The sequence below is a fragment of the Mustela nivalis genome, assembly GCF_964662115.1.
Source record: "Mustela nivalis genome assembly, chromosome: 10".
Lineage (NCBI taxonomy): Eukaryota > Metazoa > Chordata > Mammalia > Carnivora > Mustelidae > Mustela > Mustela nivalis.
This window is the reverse complement of record NC_139029.1, coordinates 82,672,158-82,684,276: the sequence shown is the minus strand read 5'-3', so window position 1 is coordinate 82,684,276 and position 12,119 is coordinate 82,672,158. Positions and strand designations below refer to the sequence as shown.

Genomic DNA, 12,119 nt, shown 5'->3' with positions numbered 1-12,119 from the left:
AGAGATGGCGGGGAGGTGGTAGCAATTTTAAATAGATTGGTTGTTAAGAAGTTGAAAAGCTTGAGAGAAGCAAGGGAGTTAGCCTCATGGCGATTCATGGCCATCTATGGAAAGTATTGACCAAGAAAAGGAAACAGAGAGGACTTAGGATAGAAGCATGCCTGGTGGTTCCAGAAATAACAAGAAGCTCAGTATGTCTGGGTTGGAATAAGCTAGGAGAGAAGTAGTAGGATATAAGGAAAGAAAGGTAACAGGGAAGTCAGATCATGAGTTTGTAGGCCATTGGAAGTATATTGGCTTCTTCTCTGACCAAAATGAGGAGCCAATGAACAGTTTTGAGCAGAGACATCACATGACCTGACTTGTGTATTAAATCACTCTGTATATCCCTCTGAGTATGTCTGTTTCTGGCCTTAATGGAGTTAAGTGGTATTAGATTTGCCCTCTGCTGAGAAACTAGAAGAAATATAGAAGACAACTGTTTTCAGAAATAAGTATTGAAGCACTGTGATACCCGAGAGAAGGGTGATTCCTATGAACCCTCTACATTTCAGACTGAGTAAACTTTCTGGGCTGTGACACAGGGAGCAGGAACAGTAGTCTGAGTTGAGGACACAGAGATTATAGAGTTTGGGGAGGATGAAGAAACTTCAATTTTCAGAGCAGAGTATGGCACAGAAGAAAGCTATGCAAAGAAAGAGTTCCAGAAAATTACCTAGGGTCATCTTGAATCTGCCTGAATGCCAGGCTGACATGGGAAGTGTTTGACTACAGGAGGCTGGGCAAAATATAACTACTAGAAACTATCAATTGACCAGTTCCCAGAGCTTACTCAGGCCTGGGAGACATTGCAACTTTCAAGCAGCCAGAGTTAAGAGACGTTGTTGAACACCTGTTGTATTCAAGAGTCGCTTTTATGTAAAAGGGCTAACATAGCCCTAGAGTAAGAACTATTATACACTTACCCTGTCAAAGCTTAAAATAGCCCCAAAAGGATAAGCTGACCCACAGATAATGTATATGGCTGCTAAAATAAAAGGCATCACTCCTTTTAATGGAAGACAAAAAAATCCAGAGATACAATAATAGAACATTCACAATGTCTACCATCCAATAAAAACTGCTAAACAGAAAAAGGAGGGGAGAGTGTCAATGACACATATATCTGGGGGTAGGGCATTCCACACAGAGGAAACAGAATATGTAAAGGACCTGAGATTCCTGCTTCTGGTAAAGACGGAATGGAATGAATAAGAGAGATTGGATTTACACTCTTCCTTGAAACTTAAAGGAAAGAAACCAGGAAAAAAAAACAGACAAAATATATGAAATGATAGTTTTCAAGTCTGGACATCAGGCAACAAAGGGCAGCGATCCCTAAGAGACAGAAAATAAGCAAAGTGAACCTTACCAATGGCCCATCTTACTACCTTGGAAGTTCCAGGTTGAGGCACAAGGAGAATGAGGTAGAGCTCAACTAACTTTCTGAGCTGAGAAGATGGAGCTAAGAATCTGTAGAGACCAAAGCAGCTAGTTTGCAGAAGAGAACAGTTAGTGAGGAAGAGAAAGCTGCACAGAGACAGAACTCCAGAGATTTGATGAAGGCCTCCCTTCAATATTCAGCAGAGTACTGATCAGAGCAAATCTGAGACCAGGAAGAGCACCTGTTTTCACCAGCCAGATTGGAAAAATTAATAATTCATGAGGCACTGGGGAGACAGTTCAGAGGCTCTTGTTTTAGTGGTGGAGAATAATGAGCCCTGGACCAGGCACAGACTAGACTAGCTTCACAAATCATAAGAGTAAAGCTCAAAAGTATTAAAATATTTCCAAGTAACTTAACTTCATTACAAAACAAAGACAAAAAACATTTATAAGAATCCGAAACAACCCAGCATCCAACAAGGTAAAATTCATAATGTCTGGCATCCAATCAACCCAGGAATGACATAGATGTTGAACTAGAAGATAAGGAAGGACATCAGTTATCATAACTGTATTCCATATGTTTAAAAAGTTATTCCAAGACATGGAAAATATTGAAACACAGAACAAAAGATCCAAATAAAACTTTAAAAAATGAAAACTATAAGGTCTGAGATGAAAATTCTGCAACATGGAATTAATGGATGGTGAGACATGGCAGAAAAAAAAAATTAGCAACTTTCAAGACACGGGAATAGAAATATGCAAAACAAAACAGAGAAAAAAGAATCCAAAGATTGAAAAAGCATCAGTGATCTGTGGAACAAGTCAAATGGCCTAATATACAGGTAATTAGAGTTCTAAAAGAAGAGTAAAGAGAGGGGGGATATCAAATGTTTAAAGAAATAATGGTAGAAAAATCCCCAAATTTGACAAAAACAACAAATTAACAGATCAAAGAAGTTCAAAAAACCCTGTCAAGAAACATGAAGGAAATCACACCAAGAAACATCAGAATCAAATTGCTCAAAACCAGTGATAAGGAGAATATCTTACAAGTAGCCAGAGGGAGGGAAAATGTTACAGTAAGTTCAGAGGAAGAATGATAAAGATGACAGAGTCTCCTGGGACACACTAAAAGCAAGAAGACAGTGGCGCAGTATCTTTAAAGGTACAGTAGATTCTTGGACAATATGGGTTTGAACTGTCCAGGTCTGCTTACACATTTTTTTTTAACAGTGCAGTACTATAAATATATATTCTTTTCCTCATGATTTTTTGGGAAAATATTTTATTTATTTGAGAGAAAGAATGAGTGATGGTGAGGCACAGAGGGAGGGGGAGAAGCAGACTCCCCACTGAGCAGAGAGCTCTAATCTCTGGGGCTAGATCCTAGGATCTGGAGATCATGACCCCAGCTGAAGGCAGAGGCTTAACAGACTAAGCCACCCGGATGCCCCTCCTTATGACTGTCTTAATAACATTATCTTTTCTATAGCTTGCTCACTATTAGATTGCAGCATATAATATATGTAACATACAAAATATGTGCTATCTGTAAGGCTTCTGGTCAACAGTATGCTATTAGTAGCTAAGTTTTAGGGGAGTCTAAAGTTACACTTGGATTTCTGGCTACGTGGGGAGGTGGGTCAGTGCCCCTAACCTCTGCACTGTTTAAGGGTCAATTGTACTGAAAGATTAAAACTGTCAGCCTGGAATTCTATACCTGGTGAAAATATCTTTCAACAATAAAGGTGATTTTTCAATGTCAGAAAAGATGTTACAGGGGCGCCTGGGTGGCTCAGTGGGTTAAAGCCTCTACCTTCGGCTCAGGTCATGATCTCAGGGTCCTGGGATGGAGCCCCGCATCGGGCTCTCTGCTCAGTGGGGAGCCAGCTACCCTTCCTCTCGCTCTCTCTCTCTCTGCCTGCCTCTCTTCCTACTTGTGATCTCTGTCTGTCAAATAAATAAAATCTTTAAAAAAATTAAAAAAAAGAAAAGAAAAGATGTTACAAATAAGCAAGGCTGAAGCTACAATGAACCCTACTGTGGTGGATATGAATCAGAGACAGCAGTGTCCGTATCAGCATCAGTTTGATTCAAAGCAAATCCTGAAATGAAGATCATGTAGATGTTTCAGTCATGTTTAAAATTGCTCTTTGGTAGAAGTAAACCCCTCCCAGTGATGTTTGACAGATGGTAAATTCTACATCACAACATTAAATACCAGGTAAGCTATTCTTTGTGAACACAAGATTTCAATAAAAGACATTATGAGAATGCTGGACTCTTTCAATTTACTGTAATCCAATTAAATATCTCTATTTTGCCTAAAGAAATACAAATACTGTGTTTTGCATAATGCAGACAATGTGAGGAATGAAAGTTCTAGGCATTCCTTGAAAAAAGTTATAATTTAGTGGTAAGTACTGCTAACCATTCTCTTGGATTGCACTAAATTATGAATATAATTTTTTTATAGCAAATGGCTTTAGCAAGTAAGAAACAAATTATCCAAATGGCATTATTAAGTAACTGCAAAAATCTAGGGACTCGCTTTTACTTCTTACATTGTACAGGGAAACTTAAATTTCTTTTCCAAGTAGCTATATACACAAATTTTTCTATATTTAATTTGGCATAAATATACTAAGTGTTAATAAGGCTTATGTTTGACTCAATAATTTCATATACATGTATATTTTGTGAGGAATTAATCAATGGTGGAAACACAGGATATATTCATAACAGCTTTATCTACTACAATTAAGTAAACTGACAACAAACTAAATATCTAATGATTGGGAATGATTAAATAAATTATGGCACGAATTATGGTCTTATCCAAGCTAGAATATTATGCCATTATAACATTATAAGTCATGTCATCTAAAGATATTTAATAACATGGCTATTTTTATTCTGTTTTGTTCATTTTATGCATCTACATTTCAAAAATCTTTTGAAATCCTTTCTGGATAAAAGCATGGCTGAAATGTGTCAACCAGGAGGTGGAACTCATACACCATTATACTTTAAGCAGGTTTCAACTTGCTTGTACAGTATAAACCCAATTTTGTTTTGAAACAATGACCATAGAGAAAAGGCTTTTTATACGCTGTATAATTTTATAATTGGGGAAACATCATTTTAAAGTTAGAGGCACAATTATGAAGAGATAGTGTGAGAAATAATTGCTGAAGGAATTAAAACACAAAATTTTAATGCTCAGTGACTGTGAGAATCATAAATATCTACATCTTTACAATAATGATTACATTTATTACAGAAAAAGTGGTATCATTTTGAACAGGTACAAACATCAGAGATTAGTTGTCTGAGAATATTTAAACAACCTGTCCCCTGTTCAGTTTATACAAATATTGTTTTTATCATTACACAAGGATTCAGAGAATTTGTGGTACAAAGGTTAAAACTCATCCAAAATCTCAAAACAGTATTTGGATCAGCGGTATACCCTCAGAAAAAAACTGATAGCATTCTCTAAATATGAATATTTATTTATAGAATACACATGTAGGATGATTGAATAGATTACATAAATTACAAAATAAAATTGGGATGAGATATAAATAAAATAAGCAATATTTTAAATAACTAATTCTATTTATTAATAAACAGAAAAATTTTTTTTAGCTCTCAAATATTGATAATCTCTGTCAGTGACAGCAATGTGATTAAATAAATTTCATTAACTTTGTCTTGGTTTAATATTTTGTGATAAAGTAATTTAAAGATTTCAACATCTGTTTATTGTTATTTGGCTTAGTGTCCTCAGACTTGAAAAAACACCACAAAAAATACTCAAATTCAAATGGAAGAAGCTCTTGGTGGCTATGTTTACTAATCCATGACATTAACTTTTTAATCTCATTCACCAATTATGTAAAGATTTTTGTTGAAATGTCAGCAAACTATATGCAGCGTATTTCTTTAAATAAAGTTTTATTGGAACACAGCCACACCCATTCACTTATGTGTTGTTTATGGTTGCTTTCATGATACAATGGCAGAGTTGAGTAGTTGCAACAGAAAGTATATGGCCTGCAAAGCTGACATATTTGCTATATTTGCTATCTGAAGCCTTACAGGAAAAAATGTGCTCGACTCTGTTCTATAGTATTAATTTTCATCAAAAAGCAGTTAACTTTACGTCACAAATTATGTTTATTTTTTCAGAAGTTTTTTTTTTTTTTTAAAAGATTTTATTCATTTATTTGACAGAGAGAAATCACAAGTTGATGGAGTGGCAGGCAGAGAGAGAGAGAGGGAAGCAGGCTCCCTGCTGAGCAGAGAGCCCGACGCGGGACTCGATCCCAGGACCCTGAGATCATGACCTGAGCTGAAGGCAGCAGCCTAAACCACTGAGCCACCCAGGCGCCCCCAGAAGTTCTTTTTTAGAAAATATTTTCTAAGTATTGCACTATTGAAAGCTACATGTCATCCCTGAAAAAGACAAATCTCAAACAATAAATATCAAACACTTTCTAGCTCATCTTCAAGTTTGACAACCTCTTGAGGTAAAAGAGGCATTTATGGTTATCCTACCTTTTTTTTACGAAGTATTATACAGACTCTACTATTTAAGATAATATTATTTATATCTGTACTTAAACCAGGTGAAAGTACAGATACAGGTTAAACCAGGTTAAGTACAGATACAAATAATATTATCTATAATATTAATCTATATAATAATATAATACTAAGAATGTAACCCGTGGCAACATACTGCAAGCAAACCAAAAGTGGTGTGACTGTAAAACCCTTCCAGACCTACAGGCTCTACTCTTTTCTCAGAAAATGTCCTTTTTGTTTATAACTTATCTGACACACAAACAAAAAGCACCGATGTCAATTTATGGATTACCAAAATGTAACTGCTTTTTTAAAAGTCTTTTTAAAAAAGTTATTTATTTATTTTTTAGTGATCTCTATACCCAACATGGGGCTCGAAATCATGATCCTGAGATCGAGTTGCATTCTCTGCCTGAACCAGGCAGGTGCCACCAGATTTAATAACTTTTTTAAAAACAGAAACAGATGAAACAAAAAAGGGAAAAGAAAGGAAAAATTGCGGCACCTGGGTGGCTCAGTGGGTTAAAGCCTCTGCCTTCGGATCAGGTCATGATCCCAGGATCCTGGGATTGAGCCCCACATCAGGCTCTCTGCTCAGCAGGGAGCCTGCTTCCCTTCCTCTCTGCCTACTTGTGATCTCTGTCTGCTAAATAAATAAATAAATAATCTAAAAAAAAAAAAAAGGAAAAATCATTTACTTTTCCCATATATTCCAGTAGATAGATCAGTGCTTTACCCTCAAGGGCACATAGCCATTCTGTAGACCTCTAGTACATCTCCCTGAAACTAAAATTTTTATATACAGTACATGAAACATTAGAATACCTAGAGTACGTCAGATTCCATAATTACTCAGTTTACGTATACAGTACATGAAACATTAGAATACCTAGAGTACGTCAGATCCGATAATTACTCAGTTTACTAAAATTAGCTTAGGTCATAGCAGTACATGGTGTGGCTATCTTATGCCTCATAGAACACTAGGAATACTTTACTCAGATTAGCCATTCCCTCCTGTAGGCAACTAGTAAAGTGAGTGATTAAACTATTAATATAAACTAAAATTTTCCATCTTGTTCCCTCCACTAAATTTATATAAACTCAAACTCCTAATCAAGAAACCTTTATAAATATTTTCTTTAAAAAAATTGTAAGTTGAAATTTGACCAGCCAATATAAAAATGGAAGAACTCCAGGTTTGGGGAAAACTGATTTTGTTCATTATTCTGCCACTGAATGAAATAGGAAATATAGGGGAAGGCTATGATTTGGCTAGAAAAAAATCATTATTTCGTCTTGTACTTGTTGAATTAGAAGAATCTATAGAGATATTAGCCTTGAAAATGAGGAGGAATCCTTTCTTAGGGAAAAGTGAAAAGAAAAATGAAAGACTCAGTGACCAATTAAATAGGAAAGAACCCCAAACTGTCAATTTCTTCACACCTAATTGGTCACCAAGTCCTATGAATTTAAAAATGTCTCAAACTCTATTCCCGTTTTTCTTATCTTTAACCAGACATCTTTTCAAAATAGCCTTCTTGATGATTTCTTGTCTCCAACATCCCTTCATCTTTCACATTATAATTATCTTTTATAACAACATGATCACCTTATTACTGTACCCAAAAAACTGATATGTTCCCATTTACATCATTTGGTTGAATTTACTGGTTTTAACTATAGCTATAGACTGAACCACATCATTCTTATTTTATAAACCCTTCATAGTTCCCTCTTCAAATAAATTGGCTGAATTTACACTTTTTGCTAGCTTTGACTTGTGTTTTGGTAATCAGTTAGCAAGGATTTACTAACTATTGTACATTGTACTAGGTTTATAATACTTTCCCGATCCTCACAGATCTTAAACTCTAGCTGGACACTATAAGACCGATAAGCTTTAGAAACTGCTACGTTGTTCAGGACTTAATTGTTCTGTGACTACTGTGTGATTGGAAATCAAAGAAAGGAGAGATAACAAAAAGTTAAGGAAAGACCTCATGGAGGAGGCGGAATTTTAGCTGAAAGTTGAGAGGCAGGGGACACACAGAATGATAGGAAAGGGATTTAATAGATATAGAGGAATCTGACCAGGTGAGGGTGTCAGGAAAGCTATGAGAAAAGCCAGGGGTAAGGAATTAACAAGGGAACTATAAAGATGTAGAACACTAGTAATGGGGAGCAGTGAGATAATCACCTTGGCTAGGGAAGATGGATTCCATTACAGAATGTCTTGGAAGCCAGCCAGAGGTATTTAAATTTGACTTTATATACAAACATCAATACATGAAAAGGGAAGAGATGGCATAAGAAAATTATTCTTTTTTTCATTTTTAAGATCTTATTTATTGGTCAGAGAGAGAGAGCATGTGTATAAGAATTAGGAGTGGCAGGCAGAGGGAGAAGCAGGTTCCCCACTGAGCAAGGACCCTGATGCAGGGCTCGATCTGGGGGCCGTGGGATCATGGCCTGAGACGAAAGCAGCCACTTAACCAACTGAATCATGCAGGGCCCCAAGAAGATTATTCTAGAATCCATATTTAGGCATATGAAAGATAGAGGCAGGCAGAGAGAGACATTTGGAAAGAAATTAATACTACTTAAAGAGACTGCAGTTAAAGAGAAGAAATTGTCAAAGAAGAGTACAAAGTTTCAAAGGCCTTGAAACTATAAAAATGGAGATATCACTAAAATGAACAGGATGGGAAATAAACAAGGTTTGAGAATGGGGAGGAGAAGATTTTGGATGTTAGACTTAAGCATCTCCAAGTCGAGCTATCCTGAGTCTATTCTATCTATAGTGTAATACCTGGATGAAGCCAAAAAACCAGGGCAAAATAGATAGGTATAGTGATCTATCAATGCCTTTTACCAATTTAGGACTTTAAAACCATATATTAGGGGGTGCCTGGATGGCTCAGTTGGTTGGGCGGCTGCCTTCAGCTCGGTCATGATCCTGGAGTCCTGGGATCTAGTACTGCATCGGGCTCCCAGTTCCACGGGGAGTCTGCTTCCCCCTCTGACCTTCTCCCCTCTTGTGCTCTCTCTCTCACTCTCTCTCTCTCTCAATTAGAAGAAGGCAATCTTGAAAAAAAAAAAATAAAACCATATATTATTAATTTTGAGGTTCAAAATCCAGGAAGGTAGAGGAGCAGAAATTAACATCTTCACTTCACAAATAAATGTTAATAACTCATGGATTTTCCCAAAGCCAAAAAAGCTGTTAGCAGCAGAGCCAAGAAAATTCTAGTTTTGTACTCTTGCCATTATACTCCTGGCTTTCAAGAAACAAGCAAAATTCAAGGCTCTTCTTCCAAAAAGAGCCGTCAGCATAAAAGCAACAAATGAGGCTATGAGAATGTGTAATTCTTTAAGGGCATTAGAAGAGTAAAAGAAAGGATTTCTTGCAGATAGACAGAATTAATTAAAATGTGGAAGGAAGTGCGCTCAACAAGAGACACCAGAAAATTGACAAGAGTACTCAAGATGGTGGGGAAAAAAAATCAAAACCAGGAAAGTGCAGAGTCAGGAAAGCCAAAAATGGAGTAAGTACTCAGTGATCTTAAATGCCAAAGTTGGAAGAAGGTTATTTGGCATGGCAATAACGCATTTGATGGTTGAATTTTTTTTTTCTTCAAATATTTAACTCAATATAATGGGGGGAAAATCCTTCAATGTTTACTATCAATGTCTGTTATACTATTAAAAGGGGCTTCAATTTTATATTTCGTACATTAAATTTCTACTTCACAAGTTATATTAACATAAATGAGTGTGGAATGTTTTTCAATCTTGAAAAAGTATAAAGTCTTAAAAAAAAAAAGGAGCTTAAATATATTTCAACATAACCTGATCAATTTTTTCACTTTTTTTTGGCAAAAAATATTTTCAGCTTTTTCTTCGCCATTATTTGAGAGCCTTTTGAGAAACCTAAGTAATAGTTTGCCTTTTGCTGTGATCCATTTTACTAAGTCAAAGTTCCAGTAAAGGAAAAGATGAGGGCTATAAAAAGCAAAACTATACATATACTCCAAGTAAAATTACAGATGAAGTAATTTACCAAGTTTTTATAATAATTGTTAATAGAAATAATACGGTCAATGTCTTGATCCTACATGCAACTTCTGTCCTAAGTGGAAATTACCATGGAAAGAAAGTGAGCTACTTTATCCTTGTTCTAACATGACAAACAAAACATTTTCAATTTTATAACTAAAATTAACTCTCATTAGTGATATTTTTAGAATACAGCACCATCTTTGCACTGATCAAATTTAGAAAGGTCCTTGGCAATTATATCTATCTTAAAGTTAAAAAAAATTAATATGACATTTAATTAAAAATTTAAAAGACACATTAAAAAAATTTAAAAGGCCCAGAGCTAACTAAATCACTTGCTACTGACCTTGTTCAAGTCTGAAGAGGGTCTTTTCCAGCTTTTCCATTTCGTTCAGAAGTAGAATTCTAACCTGTTTACTGTGTCCCATTTTGGCTTCTAGAAGACTTCAAATCTTTCAGAATTAAAAGAACTCCGAAATCGAATGAGTTACCCCTATGAAACAAAAAGGAATTAAGATAAAGAAAAGAACTACCATCTTAAATTCTTTAAGGCTGACAGCCGCACTTACATGTTCTCAATGTGTTTTAACCGTAGCAGAGCAAAGAGAAAGAATGAATTTTATAAATAAGACCGCAGAAGGCAAATCAATAGTTGTTTCCACCCTTCGAGCACAATAGGACCGAAGCAAAACTACTGCATTATAGATTCTTACAATTAAAACAAAACACAAAACTAAATCATTCTCAGAGAAAAGCAACACGTTTTGGAAAGCCTGGATTTGGGCCGGAGGGGTAAATTCCCGGTCCCAAGCCAAAAGGCTCTGAAAACCACAAATGGCACTTCTGCTTGCAAGAGATTAGTCTGCTCAAAGATAACAGGTGGGAGAGTTCCCCATTCCCAAATTCGGGTTGGAAGCCACCAATGGGGAGATGAGAACAGAGGGAAGCAGGTGTTGCCCCTGGAATAGCTGCTGCAGACATAGGATGTACAGACAGAGCTATAGATAGAAAGAACGCATTTCCCAGAGAGGCCAGCGGCATTCCCCGCACTTACACTGAGCAAGTTATACGTGCAGCTTCTGGGACGCTGCAGGACCCGCCGCTCTGGTGTTGGAGTCGGGGGAGGAGGCGTGAAGGAAAGCAAAAAGGGAAAGGCAGGCTGTCCAGGCGCTGAAAGCAGCCCCAGACTAGGAGGGCCGGGCGCCGTGAAGGGCAAAGGGCGGGGCGGCGGCCGCGGGGCCTGGGCCGAGGCCGCTGTGTGAATGGCAGAGAGCTTCTCCGTGACTCCGCCTCGCGCTGGTCCCTCCGGAGACCCTCGACCCCACCCGGCCTTGAGTGCAAACGCCGGGGTGGGAGCTGTCAGATCCCCTCGCCCACTTCCGGGAGGCTCCGCACCCGCTCGTCGCTACTGCTAGTCTCGCGAGACTGTGGTCAGCGGGGCCGGGGTCCGGCTGCGGCCCAGGCAGGGAGCCTTTTTTTTTTTTTTTTTCTTGCGGCTAGGGAGGTGCGAGGTCGGGCTCCTGTACTTCCTTTACCCGCCCGGGAGCTCCTGTATGAACCTCAAAATGGTGCGGTAGAAAGCTGCCGCTAGCTTGAGCTGCACAACACGGTCGTTTTGTGGAACGGCTCAATGGTGGGAGGCAAGCGACCTGACTTCTGGTGCTGCTTCTACACGATGTGTTTTGTGTTTTTGTTTCATTTAAAAAAATTTTAAAATGTCTATTTATTTATTTATTTATTTAAATGTGGCTCAAGTTTGCTTGGCCCCAGTTCTCGCAATCTTGATTTCCCCATGTCTAAAATAAGGGGCCTGGCGATGGTCTCTGACATTGCATCCTTCAAGTGTCTACCAACTCTCGTGCTAACACAGGACTCATCTTGAATGCAGACACGCAACTACTAGGTTGGTGAAGTTGGCCAGTTTACAAACACTTGAGGGTGTAAATACCACTTATACAACGTCTGGTTGTATCTGATGTACATTGCATAGACCTGAAGGTTGTATAGGATTAAGGATAAGGAGGGCACCTGTA

At 37.6% G+C, this 12,119-nt stretch overlaps 1 protein-coding gene across 3 annotated transcripts in view; it reads right to left on the bottom strand.

Moving 5' to 3' along the window:
* AGL (amylo-alpha-1,6-glucosidase and 4-alpha-glucanotransferase) overlaps positions 1–11,575 on the bottom strand; it is a gene marked incomplete at its 3' end in the record, with an annotated part of 80,137 nt that extends 68,562 nt beyond the window's left edge. For 2 of the 3 annotated variants that reach the window (XM_082686474.1, XM_082686476.1), the window contains exons 1-2: positions 11,141–11,575; positions 10,433–10,579 (exon numbers count right to left, since the gene is read on the bottom strand). In XM_082686474.1, coding sequence (XP_082542600.1) covers positions 10,433–10,514 — 82 coding nt within the window. In that variant the 5' untranslated portion in view covers positions 10,515–10,579; positions 11,141–11,575. Of the gene's footprint in view, positions 1–10,432; positions 10,580–10,655; positions 10,929–11,140 lie in introns of those variants that run through there. The other variant, XM_082686475.1, reaches the window with a different exon arrangement.
* Between the last annotated feature and the right edge of the window lie 544 nt (positions 11,576–12,119).